Source organism: Alnus glutinosa, chromosome 9 (genome assembly GCF_958979055.1).
Source record: "Alnus glutinosa chromosome 9, dhAlnGlut1.1, whole genome shotgun sequence".
Taxonomy (NCBI): domain Eukaryota; kingdom Viridiplantae; phylum Streptophyta; class Magnoliopsida; order Fagales; family Betulaceae; genus Alnus; species Alnus glutinosa.
Genome location: NC_084894.1, coordinates 24342197 through 24359935, shown reverse-complemented (window position 1 = coordinate 24359935; position 17739 = coordinate 24342197). Strand labels below are relative to the sequence as shown.

Here is a 17739-nt window from a genome sequence, read left to right as displayed (position 1 = left end):
ACCTCAACTTCTATTAATTACATCAAGACCCTTATTTCTAATAATTCTATCATTTACCCATTTACATTTAACCCCCCACATTTATTTTAATTACATTCAATCTATTCAATTAATTATTTATTCTATTAGAACTCATTATCATTATCACTACAGTTCTATTATTTTAACACAGACTTATTTTATTTTCTTAGCATAAATATTATTACCTAAGATATACTTATTAGTCTCAACTATTTAATAAATATAATCTTTTAATTGTTAAATTCCCTATTTAATTTCTTGGTCTTTACAGTACGGATATAAGATTATATAGGTCAACTATAACTCGACCTATTTAATTAAACGAGTAAATCTCTTCATGACCCTTAACTCTCTAAATTTTGTATTGGGTTCGTATCGAGTTCGCAAGTCATATCGTGTGTCGAGTTCGGGTTATATCAAAACATATGAATAAGACTATATAAGTCAAGCATAACCCGACTTATTTAATTAAAGGGATCTGACTCTTCAATCAAAACCCTTTAATTTTGTATTAAATTCATATCGTGTTCACAAGTCATGTTAAAAATTGTCAATTCTAATTTCATGTATTGGGCCATATGAGGTAGAATTTCTAGAGGAAGTAGTAATATTGCCAAATTTATTTTCATGGACTAATACCTTGCAATTTTTTAAGAAGAATTATTAAATTTGTCGCATTCCTATATCCATGGACCATTATTATAAGAGTAATGTTGTTGTATACAAAGTGTGTCAAACAAATTTTTTTTAAAAAAAAATAAATAAATAAATTGAATATAAACTATAAAGGTCTACAAAGTGTCTCAAGTAATTTTTTTAAAAAATAAAAAAATAAAAAATAAATACAAAGGAGTTAGGTACAAAATGTGTACACTTTGTCATTATTACTCGCATTATAATAATACCATTATTTTTTATGTGCTTGGAATGGATGGGATCGTGTCTTATTAGGAAGGTCTTGTCAATTTGATGTTGATGTTCCTTGTAAGAGCATTAGTAGCAAATGCTTTATAAATAGTTCTCTTCTCTAAAATAGAAAAAATTTAAATTTTTTTTTTTAAAAAAAAAAAGTCATAGCAATTGCCCTATATTAGGGCTCCATCTTTGGATAGCTATAGTGCTACTCAATACATTTGGTAGCACTGTAGTTACCCAATCTAATATTTTAATAAAAGAAAACACATCTCTCTCTGACTCTCTCTTCTTCATGCCTTCACGCAACCCTCATCTCTTCTTCTTCCACATCTTCTTCTTTGTTCAGCCTTGATATTCCATCCAACAGCAGCTCGTCGTTGAGAGGTTATGAGAGCAACAACCACCGAATTAACGAGAACCCATTATCACAAAATGCATTTGGGATTATTCAGAACAAATTGAAGCAAATGGGCATTGACAAAGACGAACACAGCTATCTATGCAGAAAAATTAGCGAGAACCCATGACTGAAACCAGAACAGGATTGACTCAGAACACTTATGAGCAAATGGGCATCAACAAAAGTGGGAAAGAACCAACCAGAAAAGCAAAATCAATGTTACATTATTGAAAGAATACCCTCTGTCAAGAGCTTCTCGAACCTCAGCAACAGTTAAGAAAAATAGTTGAGTGTCTGCTGCTAGTGCTCTAAAGGAGGGAATTATTAGGGAGAGAATCGCAAGAGTAAACCTATACATATTTGGACATCACTCAAGTTGATTGACTACTCATTTTCTTTATTTTTTATTTTTTTAATATGAGATACACTCGCAACAAATTCAACCAACAAACATGTTTTTTTGTCTTTGGGTGTATTGGAGCTTTGGAATACAACTTCTAGTCCAAAAGCTTAAGCTAATGAACTTGGGTCCACTAAGCTTTGAAAGCAGTTTTATTTTGTAAGGAGGTGGGCTTTCTTCAAGTCATTTTTTAAAGGGGATGTTTCTCAAGTAATCTCAAATATCAATTCACCCCCTCCTACCGAAAGTGATATTAGAGAGCTAGAAGGTTTTAGAAAAGCCATCTTTGCGCATGTACCGAGAGAACTCAATGAGGTGGCTCACACTTTAGCTAAGGAAGCTGTTGTGCATAAGATTGATGATTGTTGGCTGGAAGAGGTATATGAGTGTATTTCTAGTTTGGTTGTTAGGGAAAAGTCTACTATCCCTAGATCCGCTCTTATGGGATCATGATTTGTATGATGTAGTGATTTCAAGAAAGCTGAGTTTTATCTTTTCAAAAAAAAAAAAAAAAATACTACTATTTTTCTTTATACTTTACCAATGTGGAACACAAACTTTACAAGTGCACTGACAACATTTATTCCATGTTAAATTAATACTTATCTTAAAAGCTTAATTAAACAGATAAGAAAAAGACAAATTTAAGTTAACACCAATTAACTGATTTGGAATAATCAGTGCATTCAATGATCATCCATGACCCTTTTTTTTTAATATGTAAAACTAAAGGTCCACATTTGTTGCATTGATTTGGACATTTTTGAACATTTAGAGCTGCAGAAACTGTTTATTGGTGACTATATATCTTTTATGGCTTATTCAAACAGAAGAAATGATCATCTCGAGAAACTACTTATTGATACCTAAAACTCGTACATGGTTCAGAAATTTGATTCTTTATCAACCGTTGCATTCCTCTCTCATGCTTCGTTTGTTTCGGCGTAAAATGATTTTTGAAAAATAATTTCGACATTTTATGGTGTTTGGTAGGGGCGAAAATAATGGTCAACAAAAATTATTTTCGGTTTAACCATAAAAGCTTTTTTAATTTTTGAAAAACGATGAAAACCGTAAATTGTTTTTCGAAATTAAACTCATCATCCTTGCACGCACGTTTGATATTTGATTGTCGAAATCCGGCAATGGTCGGTCATCGAAATCCAGGCAGCACCAGAATCCAGCAACATCCGGCCACCGGAATCCAGCGACATCCAGCCACCGTCGCCGGATGCCGAAATCTGGCCATGGTCAGAAGCTGGTCGAATCCGGCTATTTTGGCCGAATCCGGCCAAACATGCTCGCCGGAACCCTGCAACGGCGACCGAACGTTGACGGATTCAAGCAATAGTTGCATTTTCGCCTTTCGTAATTTTTTCGTCCGAGCCAAACGCTGAAAAATATTTTAGAAAAAATTATTTTTCTGAAAATAATTTCATCAAAAATATTTTACGACGAAAACTATTTTACGTCTAAACAAACAGAGCATCTATTGGCTTGGATTATTCTTCCATTATTCTCTTCATCGCCAACTGCACTAGACAAAGACCCATCAGATATGAATTGTTATAACAAAGTCCAGAAAGGAATAACTTTGACAGAATAATTCGCTCTTGAACTTTTCTTCACATACATATTCAGGATGTGAAATTCAACAGCAAATAGTGAAAAAAAAAAAAAAAAAAAAAAAAAAAAAAAAAAAAAACTTCATTTACAAGCCCTAATTTTTCATCACTTTTATAATAATATTCATAAACTTTAAAAAGTGTCAATTTAATGTATTTATCCTTCAATCTTTTTCAATTTCACTCATTTGTTAGAATTTTTCGTTAAATCCTAATGGAATGGTATCCAAATTCTTAAAATAACCCTCTTTTTTTTAAGAAAAAAATTGCAAAGGTTTAGGTGTTGGTTATGATTAAACGGAATTTGCAAAAATACCCATGCTTAAATTTTTGAAATTTATATATATATATATATATTAAAAAAAAAGTATTTTGAGAATTTTAACAGAATTTAACTGAAAATCATAACAAATAGGTGAAAATGGAAAAAATTAAAAGATGAATATACTAAATTGACAGTTTTTAGAGTTTATGAGTATGTTGCAAAAAGTGAAGAAAGATTAAAGGTGATAAGGAAAGTTTTCTAAAAAAATAATAGGAAATACCCTCATGAGCATTGGTGGAGATCGGAAGGTGTGACGGTTAGCTTTTAGCCACCGAACATGCATTGGCGGAAATCTGCGTGTTTGTAGCTGAATTTGCAACTGTACTATATTTGGACGACTCATTCCGGAGCAAAGAAGTGACAGCCTCTTTCACCTTCTCCACCACACCCATATCCCAAATTTGCTCTCCAAAACTAGCATTTCCGCTATGTGGAGAAGCTGGGGCTGAATAAGCTTGCGGAGTTGCTAGGGTTGAGTAAGTTTGTGGAGCTGGCCACCGGCATGACAAGGGTTGTGGAGCTTCCTCACATGAAATGGTTTGTGAAGCTGCCGGAGCTAAAACAGTGAGGGTGAGGGCTTGAAATTTTGAAGCAATCGCATGAGTTTTTTCATTCGATGGTGAGAACTTCTGATCGGCAGTCACAGTTTCAATCATTGTAGGCTTTTGCTTTTCGTTCTGATCACCACCACCAAGATTAACACTGCATGCCAACACGTACATGCTTCTTAGAAACCACGTGAACTGGTCTTGGATACTACCTCTCCGTTTCCTTGTACCCTTCAGGAGCCGGCTCCGATTCATACACTGAAAATTAAATAATTTACAAAAGAATTTAAAGAGAATCCATACACCAAGCAAGAAGGATTTGTTTCAGAAGGGGAGATTAGGAAACCATATCGAAGTTATGCATTTTACTTCAAAAACAAAAAAGTTATGGAATAATGCTTTAAAAATAATAATATTACCTCCAAGCCAATAACCAAAACTTAACATTTTAAATGGTTTTAGGGTGGCTAACATTGTTAAATATATAGGCCAAAACTTTTTATCATTTTATGTATACTTGGGTGCATATACATTCAATAGCTGTGCAAAAATTTCACTAACAATGGTTAACAAAAAGTTAAATGAAAAAGAACAAAGACTTTAGAACATAAACGGTTTTAAGGTGTCTAAATCTATGATAAGTATCATTTTATGACTGTTTTTTGTTGTTTAATGTTGGTTTATATTAATTTGATCCACCAAACTGTCATCATTGGACAAAACTCAATAGTTATTTGAATTTAATGAATTCTTTTATAACTTCGAAGTTTTTAAAATTAAATTATAATGAAAAACTTGTCTAGTGCCACGGGCCAGTTTAGGACCTATTTTAAACAATTTTGAAAATAATTTAGGCCAATTTTTAGTGTTTTAGGCTTGTTTTAATTTTTTTAAGCCATAATATTTTGAAAAATATATTGATTTTACATTATAGTCAATCAAACCAATGTAAACATGACCTATATATAGCTAATCTAAAACAATGTCATTTTGGTAAATTTATTAAATATAATTTATATAAGAAATACATATTGTATATAGGGTATGCGGCTACAGTTATATTAACTGATACCCTAAAATGTTATCCACATATGTTGATAGTGATTTTTTCTAACCGCATTCGCATATGCGGATAACGAATAATTACAGCTAGCAAATGCAAGTGGTTAATACTCGCCCACATGTACATCCCTAGTAATGATAACGTTATTTGTACATCTACATACATCTCTTGTACATCTACATACAACCAAATTTCAAATCTAGCATTATATTTGTGGGCCTAACATTGGTCCCATAAATCCAAAGGTTGATTTAAAAATAAAATGTAAAAAAGATGTACAGGAGATATAAAAATATCATTTCTCTTGTTCATCACAGAATTGGGCTTATAAAGTCTTCTCAATTTCTAACAACTTTATAGCTGGCCAACTAAGCCCAACTAACCTTTGACAAGCCAACTAACTTTTAACTAATTTGAATACAAAACATGCGTTAATTGTCCTTGGCCAACTGGACTTAGGCGCATCGTCTTGACGTGCATCCTACCAAGGCGATGTCGAATTAGGATTCTTTTAGATTATTTGATTGAATCTTAGAGAATTCTGATAGGTGATTGTAAGAGACCGCTTATAAAATTTATTTGTGCAAATAAAAATTAGGCTGTCAAACTACTTATCTGGTTAAATAAGCCTCATAAGTAGTGTAACGACCCTTTTTTTTTTTTTTTTTTTTTTAATTCAAAACATTTGCATAAACATTAATTTCTTAAAATATAAACAGATATTTACAGTAGCACGACGATATGTCACAAAGCCAACATATGGTACATACATCATAATATGTACCTGGTAAATCAGAGTATAACGTCTATATACTATGCAGCGAAAAACATAAACATAATAGCGAAAATCACATCTTAAACATCTATCGTAAATTAATCATAATCGATAGCCAATATTACATCTATCTATTTAAGTCTTTCTTCAGATTAAATACATAACATAAATGACTATACAATAACAAGTGACACAGGCGTCACAAGCCATAAACAAAACCCATAAAATAGAGGACGTCCATGGTCCTGGAATTACGACCGTCGTGGCGAGCTTCGGTCATAATATCCCAAGTCCGCATCTACAACACCAACAACTACGACCGGAGTACCTGCAGCCAAAGGAACATCATCAATACGGTTGTGGGGGTTTGCCACATCCGTATATGTGAAATTATGAGCCCACCGTCTTAGCATAAATAATTACACTAAGACCTCATAGGTATACTATTCATTGAGTTTTCGCAAAGAACCAACTTTTCTTTTATAGTCATGCGTACACTATAAACTTTTGTTTGAAAAACCCCCATAGCTGATACAGCAAACACCGAATAATAGAAAATATTTTAAGCATACTATGCAGTTGAGACTTATACGTAGAAGTTCCATTGTTGGAAACTACTACATACATCCTCACCTACTATTTTACTTTTGGTTCAGTGAGACTTAGAAAACAATGACATTTAAATCATGCAACCATCCGATTGAAATATACATAAGTTCTTTCTCATTGAGACTCTTATGCATACTAATACGTCTAGTATAAAACTACTATATATCATAACGTGAAAACAATTCAATTATCATAAAACAAATGCTATGCATTCTTGTCATTCATCGTGCTTGTATTTGTTTCTTGTTCTATTTGTTGTTTTGCGTTTGCCAAAGGGAATTGAACCCCAATCTTGTTCGTTTCATGCTCAATGCTCATGCTCAAATACTATACATTTAATTTCATGGACATGACTTTAACACATGATTTATTCATAAAACATAAACAGTTCAACATGTTATTTTCTCAAACAATTTACATAACTTAATTTCCAACCGCAGCAAGCATCAAAACATAGCTTAAAATTTCAACCGCAGCAGACAATAAAACACTTTAAATCATATCTCAAAACACCAAACATATTTCATACTCATATCTCAAATCATCTTAATTCACATAAACATTATTGTCATATTTCAACATAATTAAAACTACTCAGAACATCCAAAAGATATAATTAACATATTGTTGGTTCGATATGAAAAACATATTATTTGCATTCCTATAAAATACATAAAAAGTAACTTTTCTCAGTGAGTAGAATACTCACCTTGGCTGCATTGGACCCATGACTCGAACTCTACATTGGAGAACCCATTGAAGTCTCCAATCCAAACTCTATCCTACAAGTAATTATGTTGTCAGACTAGCCATTGAATCCCATACCCTTATGACACCTACACTACCCGCATGCTCACACGTCGCGTTATTCGCTTCTAAAGATAGCTAGATACCTTAGGCTATTATTATTAGGTTAATCATTGGTTCTATGTTCATATTTATTTGTTATTAACAATAAGATGTATTTACTATTTTATTTGCCTACTAATTGTTGTTAATCCATTTTTATAGTTTCTTATTTATTTACCAAATTAGCATACACTAAACCTAGTCCATTAATACACTAAAAGACTGTGTACATGGATAGGTGGATTAATTACTTGGCTACCCTATTACCATCATTAGCTACTAACCATTTAAGTGATTTAAACTATAAGATCTTAATCTTATACAACATATTAATCTAATAGCTCTTTTTAAACTACTTACCATCACATAGTGTAATATACATTCTTAAAGCTTGAGGCATATACATCAACCTTAAAGCCAAGCATTATACTTAGGCTTAATTTGCTATTTATGTGGATCTATTCATACCACTTATAACACTTTACCATTTTATTCTTTCTTTAACTATTTCCTTTAGACATCGCAATAACATATTCTCTATTTCAACCGTATTGGCCATTTACATAATAAGGATCTAAACACTTTTAACTTCAAACCTTTCAATCCTTTTCTAACTTCCTTTACTTCACCTCAAAGCATTAGCCATAAGCTACCATAACTAACCTCCAATTGAAATAATCCCATCAACCATAACTTCTACTAACATCTCCCAACAATTATCGTTCTTAAACTACCCTTCACTTCCAAGATCATATATGCTCATAATCCAATTTTTACCAAGGCCTACCACATGCTCATCAATTTTCTAAGAAAATCAACCCTCAACCAATCTACCAAATTCAACCCATACATTACTTAGCCATAGAAATCAAGAGTTATTAAATCAACACCAAAATACTAATCAATCAACCATAAACATTAAACACTTCATAAAACTACACCCTTTAATGTCTCTCTTTCTATTTGGCTACCACATAAAGGGATCCTCAAAATTAACTCCAATCAAGGGTCTAGGCACCCACAAGCATCAAAGGCCTAAAACCAACTCCTATATCAATAAAACCACACTATAGGAGCCTAATCAAAGATCCAACATCATCCAATTATCAATCCAAAGTCAAGGTTTGAATCCCATCAAAAACACCTATTTCAACACAACTGGTCACAACTGAAAGGAACCCCAAAATCAACCTCCATTGGAAGCCCAGACAATCACAAACATCAAAAGCCCAAAAATCACCTAAATAGAAAATCCATACCAAATTTCAGCCATTGAAAATCAATCCAATCGACTATTCTTAGTCCATAGAAATCCATCTACTAAATGTTATCAACAAGACCACACGCAAGCTCTAATCTATAAATCCAAGGAGAGAAATCATCCTCAACCAAACTCTAATCGGTTAACATCATTCGGACTCCATGTGAAGACCGAGAAATTTAATAGGGAGTTTAGCAACTAATAAGATTATAGGTATTAAATGTTAAATGATAGGATTAATAGATTTGGGGGTCCTAGTTTAATTAATAATAGTTGGGGGTTTAAAGAATTAGGAAATCTCTCCACCACCCTCACATCTCGCCACGTGTCCCCTATCTTCTTCCTCTTTCTTTTCTTTTCTTCTTTTCTTTCTCTCCTCTCTTCTCTCACGCACGTCACTGCCTCTCTCCTTCTCCCTTTTCTTTTCCTTTTCTTCCTCTTTCTCTCATTCTCCTCTCTGTTTACCCGCACATCACAACAGCCCCTCCCCATTTCTCTCTTTCCCTTGTTCACACATGTTGAGGGAGAGTAGACCGAGACTGAGAGACCGAGAGATTGAGAGAGATCCGGGAGCTGAAACCCGCGACCCGTGAGCCCAGAAAACCCGAGACTTGCGACCCGGTGACCTGTGAGGCCGGTAGAACCCGATCGGTGTGCTGAGTCATCGCCGGTGTCCTGAGGAGCGATGATGGCCGAACCAGGGGCAGATTCCGGTCAACCCAGGTCCGATTTCCAGTGGGTTGGCGTCTGGTCGTTTAGTGGTGCGTTTTCCGGCGGTTGGGAGGTGCGAATTCCGGTGATTTTCCGATAGTTTTTCTAAGGAAATCCTCAAGGTAATTTACCAATTTTTGAGCTAATTAGTTCATCGTTAGCTTCATATTTTGGATGGTTATTTTTGGTTACTAAATCTGGAATTTTGCGTTATGGGTGGACTGATTATGTGTTAACCAACTATGGGTATGTTTGTGGAATTGTTGTCCTTCTTTGGGGTATTGGCAGTATTAATGTTGGGATTTCTTTGGAGGCTTTTGATGCAATTTTAATGGGGGTGTTTAGGTTAAATCAAAAATTGGGAGTTGGATTTGTGGGTATATGATTAGACAATTCTTGGTGTTATTAAGGTTTGAATCTTGAAAGGGTTTTGTTAATCTCTTGCTGTGGCCCGTGTGTGGAGTTGTGGAAACCCCAGGTCCTTGATTGGCCGAATGGGTCATTTTAGAATTGATTTTCATAGGGTATTGATTTATCTCTAGTTGTTGATTTTGGGTTACTAATAGGTTTATTTGGTATGTTGATGAGTGTTTGATATTAGGTAGTTGATTTGCTAAGAATATGCAATTTGGGTGTGTTGTCATTCTAGCCTAGTGGGTTGATTTTCTATGATGGTCAAAGGAGTTTTGGATGATCATTTGGTTGGTGAATTTCTATAGTATTGATATTGTGGTTAATGGTTAAGTTCATTACCATGGTATTTCTAAATCAGAATTTATGGCTTGATGTGGGGCTTTGCTATGTTGATATATTGGTATTGGACATTGGTGAATTGGTAGATTTAGTGTTGATGTTTGTATTTTAGGGCTTTGCTTGGAGTGGCTTTGTGCTAGTTAAATCTTTCTTTGAGTATTGATGCTTAGATAGAGGAATGGTGGATTCTTGATGAAATGAGGTTTGGTTAATCTCTTTGTTATGGCTATTTGTGTTGAAATGAAGGTGCGAGATTGTTGAATGTAGGTTAAGTATTGGTTGGTTGAGAAGAGCTGAAGTTATTGTGTTTAGACTTCTTTGTGTCAATGGTAAATACGGTTGAAATAGAGAATAAATTGTAATAGAAAGTAAAGGCGTGAGCTAAATAGTAAAGTGATCAAATGGATGGGGTTATGGAATTTTAGTTAACCCGGTTTAGTTATTAACCCCAATTGAATTACTAGGGTTCTATAACACCTAATTAATGAATAAAGTAGTAAATGAGATGATTTATAAGGTGAAATTGTTATAGGGAGCATGATATGTCCCAAAATAATCTTTAGGTGTTAGAAAGAAATTATAGGTTTTGAATTTACTTGGAGAGGTACTAAACTAATAGTTTAATAAGGATTACATATTGAATACAAGGTTGAAATGAGAATGCCGTAAAGTGGTAAATAATCTAAATAACCTTAAGACGAGAAAAATAAAATAGTGGTATTATGGGAATACCTAAATAGACTTTAAAGTCAATTGGTAATTGAATGACTTAGTACTTAGTTCACCTATCTATGTACACATAGTATTTATGTGTACTAATGGATTAGGTTTAAGCTTGTTAATCATTACATTATATATATATATATATATATATATATATATATATATATATATATATATATATATATATATATATATATATATATATATATATATATATACATACATACGTAGATATATACGTGAATATGAGTCTGGTAAATAATGATAAGTTAGTACATAAGCAACAAGTTATAAAAAGATTAACAATAATGACAATATGCTGTAAATATAATAAGAAGACAAATAAAATAGTAAAAGCGTTTTAAGGATTAAGGTGAGATATAATATAAACCTAAACTTAAGTGTTAACCTAATAGTAGCTAAAGGTGGCGAATTAGCTTTACACGCGGGTTATGTGACGTGTGAGCATGCGGGTAGTTAGGATGTCATAGAGTATGAGATTCAATAGTGTAGTCTAACGATACCAATGTTTGCAGGATCATGTTTGGATTGGAGACTTTAATTGGTTCTCCAATGTAGAGTCCAAGTGACTAGAGTCCAAGGAGTGTTCGGGTTGGAGTCCAATGCAGCCAAGGTGGGTATTCCACTCACTGTGAAAATATATATTTTTATATATATTGGATTGATAAAAATATATATATTGTTTATGAAACCGAACCAACCATATGATGAAATGTATATGCTTTGAGATGATTTGTTTAGTTTCGATTATGTTTAAACTATATCAATGATGTTTAAGAAATAGTGCAAGAGTGAAAAGTATTGAATTGGTTTAAAGTGTTAAGTTCAGCGGTTGTGATTTAAAGTATGTAAAATTGTTTGAGAACATGTCATGTTGAAACTGTTTATGTTTTATGAAACTATATTTTGAGTTTGAGAACATGTCATGTTGAAACTGGTTATGTTTTATGAAGAAATTATGTTTTGAATGATTTCAAAGTGTTGCATAAAATGATGGATTTGTTTAGTTTTAAGAGAACGTGATTTAGCAACTGCATGATTTCAGCATGATACAGTAGTGAAAAATATACTGGTCATGCACGGAACATAGAGCATGTAGAATAGAGCATACATACCAGCAGTATCAGTATATCAGCAGCATAACAGTATCAGCAGCATAACAGTATCAGCAGTATAACAGTATCAGCAGCATAACAGTGTCAGCAGTATAACAGTATCAGCAGCGCGCATAACAGTATCAGCAGCATATCAGTATCAGCAGCATTTTTAGCCCCAGTTCATGCATAACATATATAGCATTGTTTTATGAGTGATGTTTTTATGTTATGAGTAGCTTTTACTAGACGTGTTGGTATGCATAGGTGTCTTCATGAAAAAGCGCTTATGTATATTTCTATCGGATAGTCATGTGTTAAGATGTCATACATTGAACTTGAAAGTACATGGATACATGACTACCCAGGTGCGAGTAATGTCATGTCTATGAGTAAGAAGGTTGACTGTTCTTGTTCTTCAGGAAAGACGTGTTAGCATGATTGAGTTTAACTCTAGTGCTCTCCTGATCTACTAACGTCAAGGCACGAAGCTAGAATACGATTAGAGATGGTGTTGCGAGTGTTTTGTTAAAGGATGTTATCCTAGTATGGAAAAGTAAGATGCCATGTTCTTTGCTTAAGACCTATGTGTATACGTGATATCTGTGATGGAGTGATCGTGTACACGTACGTCTGAGCGACCGTTGAAAAGTATTATTATAGACGGGTCTATATGTAGAAACTTCCAAGGAGGGATGTCTGGAACTTCTACATATGTTCACAGCTATATAGTATGTTTTAAATATTTTCTGAATAGTCGGTGTTTGCTGCATTAGCTGTTGGTAAATTGTGGCTAATATAGTGCTCACACGACTAAAAATAAAATAGAGGTTGGTTCTTTGTGAAAACTCAATTAGTCTTATACCACTGAGGTCTTAGTGTGTTTCATGCTAAGGCGGTGAACTCATTCTTTCACCTATGCGGATGTGGATACCACCACAACCGTGTAGATGATGTTTCTTTGGTTGCAGGTACTTCGGTATAATCGATGGGTCGATAGCAGTGTGCTTGGGATATTATGACTGAAGCTCACCGCAACGGTTGTAATTGTCGGACCACGGGTTGTCGACTGTTTTATAGGTTTGGTATAGCTTGTGACGTTTGTGTCACATATTCTTTGTAAAGCTATAGTTGTTTTGTAAATATTGTGTTAAAAAGACTCATACAGATAAATGTTAAATGGCTCTTTGTTGTAATTAATTTGTAATAGATGTATAAGTTGTAATTTCCGCTGCATAGATAGATATATGTCATACTCTGATTATCAGGTACATGTTATGGGGCATGTGCCATATGTTGGCTGAGCGACACGTAGTCGTGCCACTGCGATGACTCGTTTTACGTTTTGTATAAAAAAAAAAAAAAAAAAAAACGGGTCGTCACACTCCAAGTGCAAAACCCACACGGCTAACACAAACACATCCAGAATTTCAATCAAAGCATGGCCACTAGCGACACACACACACACAACCGGCCAAACACATGGCCATCAACAATCAAACCCCCCAAAATCTCAATAATATACTCAATTGACATTACCATAGAGATTCCCTAAATTTAATCACAACCTAATAAAATCACTAAAGATTACCTACTAAGACCGAGCTCAAGGATCACCAGAAGTGTCACCGGATTTCGCACCTCCAAACCCCCGGAATCAGCCCCTGGTTTCGCTGGAAAAGCCCTCCGGGATGACCCACCGAAAATCGTTGAAAGATCGGGTCCTCTTTATTTTTCTCAGTCGACCCGCCTCTCTCACGGGTCTCTACCAGCTTCACAAACGACGACCACCGGAAATCAGACCTCCGGTGGTCCGATCTTCTTCATGGGCTCATCAGAACCCCTCGGGTTCTCTCCAGTCTCCACAGGTCAACGGACTCTTCCTCGGGTCCAGCTATGTGTGCGTGAGTGTGAGTGAGACGAGAGGAAGAAGAAAGGGAAGGGAAAGAGAAGATGCGAGCTGCTGTGCGGGGAACGAAGGGGAAGAGAGAGAGGGAGAAGATGAAGTCGGGTGGAAGAAAGAAGAAGAAAAAGAAGGAAAGAAGAGAGTGTGCGGGAGAGAGAGGAGATGGCGTGCGTGGGGGGGGGGGGGGGGGAGGGGGAAAGGAGAGTGAAAAGAAAATGATAAGGCAACACGTGGCACATTGTGAGTGGTTGGGAGGGGATAATGAAATCCTCTCCAGCCAATTGAGTAACGCCACGTGGCAAGGATAAAATTCTCTCTTATTAAGGCCACCAACTAATTTAAATTACAGTAGGACCGCATTTTATAATATGCTTATTATTTGAGAATTAATATTTGACCCCACATTTATATTAACTACATTTTACTCATGCAATTAATTATTTATTTAATTAGGACCCACTATAATAATTATCATTTCATTTCTATTACTTCATCTTAAACTTATTTTATTTTGATAACATAATTATTATTACCTAAAATATAATTAGTAATCCCATCCCTTAATAATTCGATTTATTAATTGCTAAATTTTTTATTTAATTTCTTGATCTTTACAAGTAGTCTCTCAAAATTACCTATTTGAAATCTCTCAAATTCGGACAAAAAAAAAATAAAAAAATAAAAAAAATTGTAAGGATTCTATCTGGCAATGTCTCTTCAATCAGCCACTACTAGTCTAATAGATCTAAAGGCCCACAAATCAAATAATACGAGGTTGTTTAGACTTTCATTGTTTTGATTTATCACATATCCACACACACACACCAAGAGAGAGACAAGCATTACAAGTATCCATACTTCTTTAACATGGATATCAGTCTAGAATGTCTCCTAAATGCTTGAATTTGAGCAATGATCTTCGACATATGCCACACTAGTAACAAATTAGGGGTTGGAATATGCTTGTGTAGAGAGAGTCGCTTCCTATTAAGTAAGAAAAAAAGAACGAAAAAGTACTATTAGAGTGTAAAATTTGATGAACCACTCACCTAGTTTCTGCAAACACTACTCAAATAACGATCTATAAAGCTTGCAACAACTGAATTCATTTTGTTGTACTATGTAAGGCTTAAGTAGACAAGTACCTAACATCATTTTCAAAGTCTAGATTTAGTGAAAGAAACGGTATATACAACATATTCATCACGAGTTTTTTCTCTCTTCTCTCCAACCTCCAAGTGATCTATAAGCTTTCTATGCCGCACTGCTTGATTGGTCCCATGCATAGCTTCATGATCTAGCATAAGACATGCAGTCGATTCAACGACCACTTTTCAGAATTGAATCAGTGCTACCCATGGAAGGGGTAGAAGCCAGGGTAAAAGGAAATGGCATGAAATCAGATGATTCAGAACTTGCAAATGCACCAAAAGCATTGTCACGTGGTAATTCTGGCAGATCAACATCGCCATCCAACAGCTGCATCACTTGCCTCATGGTAGGCCTAGCTGTTGGTATTGCATGTGAGCAAAACAGGCCTATTTTCAAAACCAATTCCATTTCCTCCACCACATTATTACCTTCCAATCTAGGATCACTAGCATCAAGGATAGCATCTCTTCTCCAGCACTCAGAGACCCAATCAACCAAAATCACCCCTTGGGCCTGTACATCTGTCGGCTTCCTTCCACAAGCCACTTCGAGCATAAAAGCCCCAAAAGCAAACACATCACTGCAAGTGGTTGCCATTCCTGTTCTAGTAAGCTCCGGAGCCAAATAACCCACAGTCCCAACCACATGGGTGGTTTGAGGATTGGTTCCATGGTCGTGTAATCTAGCAAGCCCAAAATCTCCAAGCCTTCCATTTAATTCAGCATCTAATAGAACATTGCTTGCTTTTACATCTCGGTGCAGAACAACCTGTTCCCACTCTTCATGGAGGTAAAGAAGGCCGGCTCCTCTGATGATTCGAAATCGTTGAAACCAATTAAGGTTTGGATTTTCATTGCTATATAAGAACTTGTCAAGGCTTCCGTTGGGCATATAATCATAGACCAAGAGGAGTTCTCCCCTTCGTCGGCAATAGCCCAAGAGCTGCACCAAGTTCCTATGCCTCAGTCTTCCCATGCTAACGATCTCAGCCACAAATTCCTTCATCCCTTGTTTGGAATCATGGGAGACTCTTTTCACTGCAATTTGAACATTAGACGAAGCAAGTATCCCCATATAAACCTTTCCGAAACCTCCTTCTCCAATAATTTCCGTGTCTTTGAAACCTTTGGTTGCTTTGTGGAGACTCTTATAGGTGAACCTGTGGGGACCATACTCTTCTTCCCAATCTTCACGTATTTCTTCATATTTCTTCCTCCTCAAAATGTAAGCAACTCCAATGGTGTTTATCAGCACAAGAGCCACTGCTATTAGAGAAGTTATTATCACTGGGCCTGGTTTGGCTCTTTTCCCCTGTCGAGGAAGTGGAGGAAGTCTAGAAATTTCAAGGCTTTGTGATGGTCCACTTTTATTAAAGCTCCATCCAAGAATGTAGTGGTAACTTGCAAGTGTACCTGTGGTTGAAGAGAAACCGACATACATGGATTCCAAGAGATATTGAGACAGATCGACGTGTCTTGACAAGAGAGGCCTGTTTGGTTTTGGGATTCTGGTTGGGGCAAGTGTTACATTCAGTAACTTCTCTGCTTCATTATAGTCTATCCAAAGATGCATTGGATTTCCACTCGTGAGCTCCAAGCTTATATTCTTCCCTTCTTTATCGTTGAAATAAGTTGCAGGAGCTGATTCAACTGATTTCAAGTCGTTCACATCGATTCCCACATGGTTTATATTAATATCTCGAAATTCAGGGTTCACAACAGTATCAAGCTCGATGGCCAAGATATGGTTTTCAGGATGGCCGTTATTGGAAGAATTGAAGAGCCCTAGATACCCATTTGCTAGACCACGGCCTGTGAAGTCTGTCGAGGGACCGATGGTGAAGGCAATGCCATGACCACCAGGATTTTGTGCTTTAGGAACTATGGCAAACACAAAGTTTGTAGAAAATGAAAGAGACGAAGTTAAAGTGGGTGAAGTTGTGTTGAATTTTATAGGAAATTGGTAAAAAGCACGGCCAACTTGTTGGGATGAAATGTTGGTTAGCTGCAATAAACCATTGCTGTGGATTACTGCGGTTCCATCAAGATGCAGCTTGGCTTGCTTGAAGCCATTGTAGATAAATTGGTTTTCGTCTTGAGCGAAGGCCAACGGAATATTGGAAACATAGAGAAGTATCAGAAGATGAAGTGATCTAAGATACATAGCCATTGGGTAGAGAGGAAAAAAGCCTGCTTTTTTGAAACAAAGGGCGTTTTATTTATTTATTTATTTATTATTTTATTTTTTTTCTGAGTGTAAACAGGAGGCTGAAATTTTCTATAGGAAGGGAGAAAATGGTTGGCAAAGGTGCCTAGAAGATCGACTAAAAACTTTGATTAGGAAATCAACTTTTTAACCTCTTCCTTTTGATGGATCAGATGTCATTACTCATCATTTTTTGTTTTGTTTTTGAAGGACAATAGAAAAATGATTCTTCCAATGCCTTCTTGTAACTGCGAGGACAGAAAATTCAAAATTGTCCCATTTTTTACTTCGTACTTGGCATTTTGCAATCTTACCCCCCTTTGAAATAAATATTTACAATGTGCTTCCAATGAACTTTTTTTAAAAAAAAAAATAAAAAAAAA

The 17739-nt window shown here is 35.3% G+C and overlaps 1 protein-coding gene and 1 long non-coding RNA gene across 4 annotated transcripts; one reads left to right on the top strand and one right to left on the bottom strand.

Annotated features, from left to right (window-relative positions):
- Window positions 1–9179: 9179 nt before the first annotated feature.
- On the top strand, window positions 9180–13331 carry LOC133878653 (uncharacterized). 2 transcript variants are annotated; one of them, XR_009901946.1, is made up of 3 exons: window positions 9180–9624; window positions 11515–11612; window positions 13044–13331. It is a non-coding gene; the product is annotated as an uncharacterized LOC133878653 (long non-coding RNA). The 2 variants fall into 2 exon arrangements; XR_009901945.1 differs by lacking the exon at window positions 11515–11612.
- Window positions 13332–15168: 1837 nt separating this feature from the next.
- Window positions 15169–17320, bottom strand: LOC133878333 (L-type lectin-domain containing receptor kinase SIT2-like). 2 transcript variants are annotated; one of them, XM_062316861.1, is made up of 2 exons: window positions 16622–17320; window positions 15169–16360 (listed from the first exon to the last, which is right to left on the bottom strand). In XM_062316861.1, the coding sequence occupies exons 1-2, from the start codon at window positions 17318–17320 to the stop codon at window positions 15320–15322; spliced, it is 1740 nt and encodes a 579-aa protein (XP_062172845.1). In that variant the 3' UTR covers window positions 15169–15319. The 2 variants fall into 2 exon arrangements, with proteins under 2 accessions (XP_062172845.1, XP_062172844.1); XM_062316860.1 differs by having other exon boundaries at window positions 15169–17320.
- Between the last annotated feature and the right edge of the window lie 419 nt (window positions 17321–17739).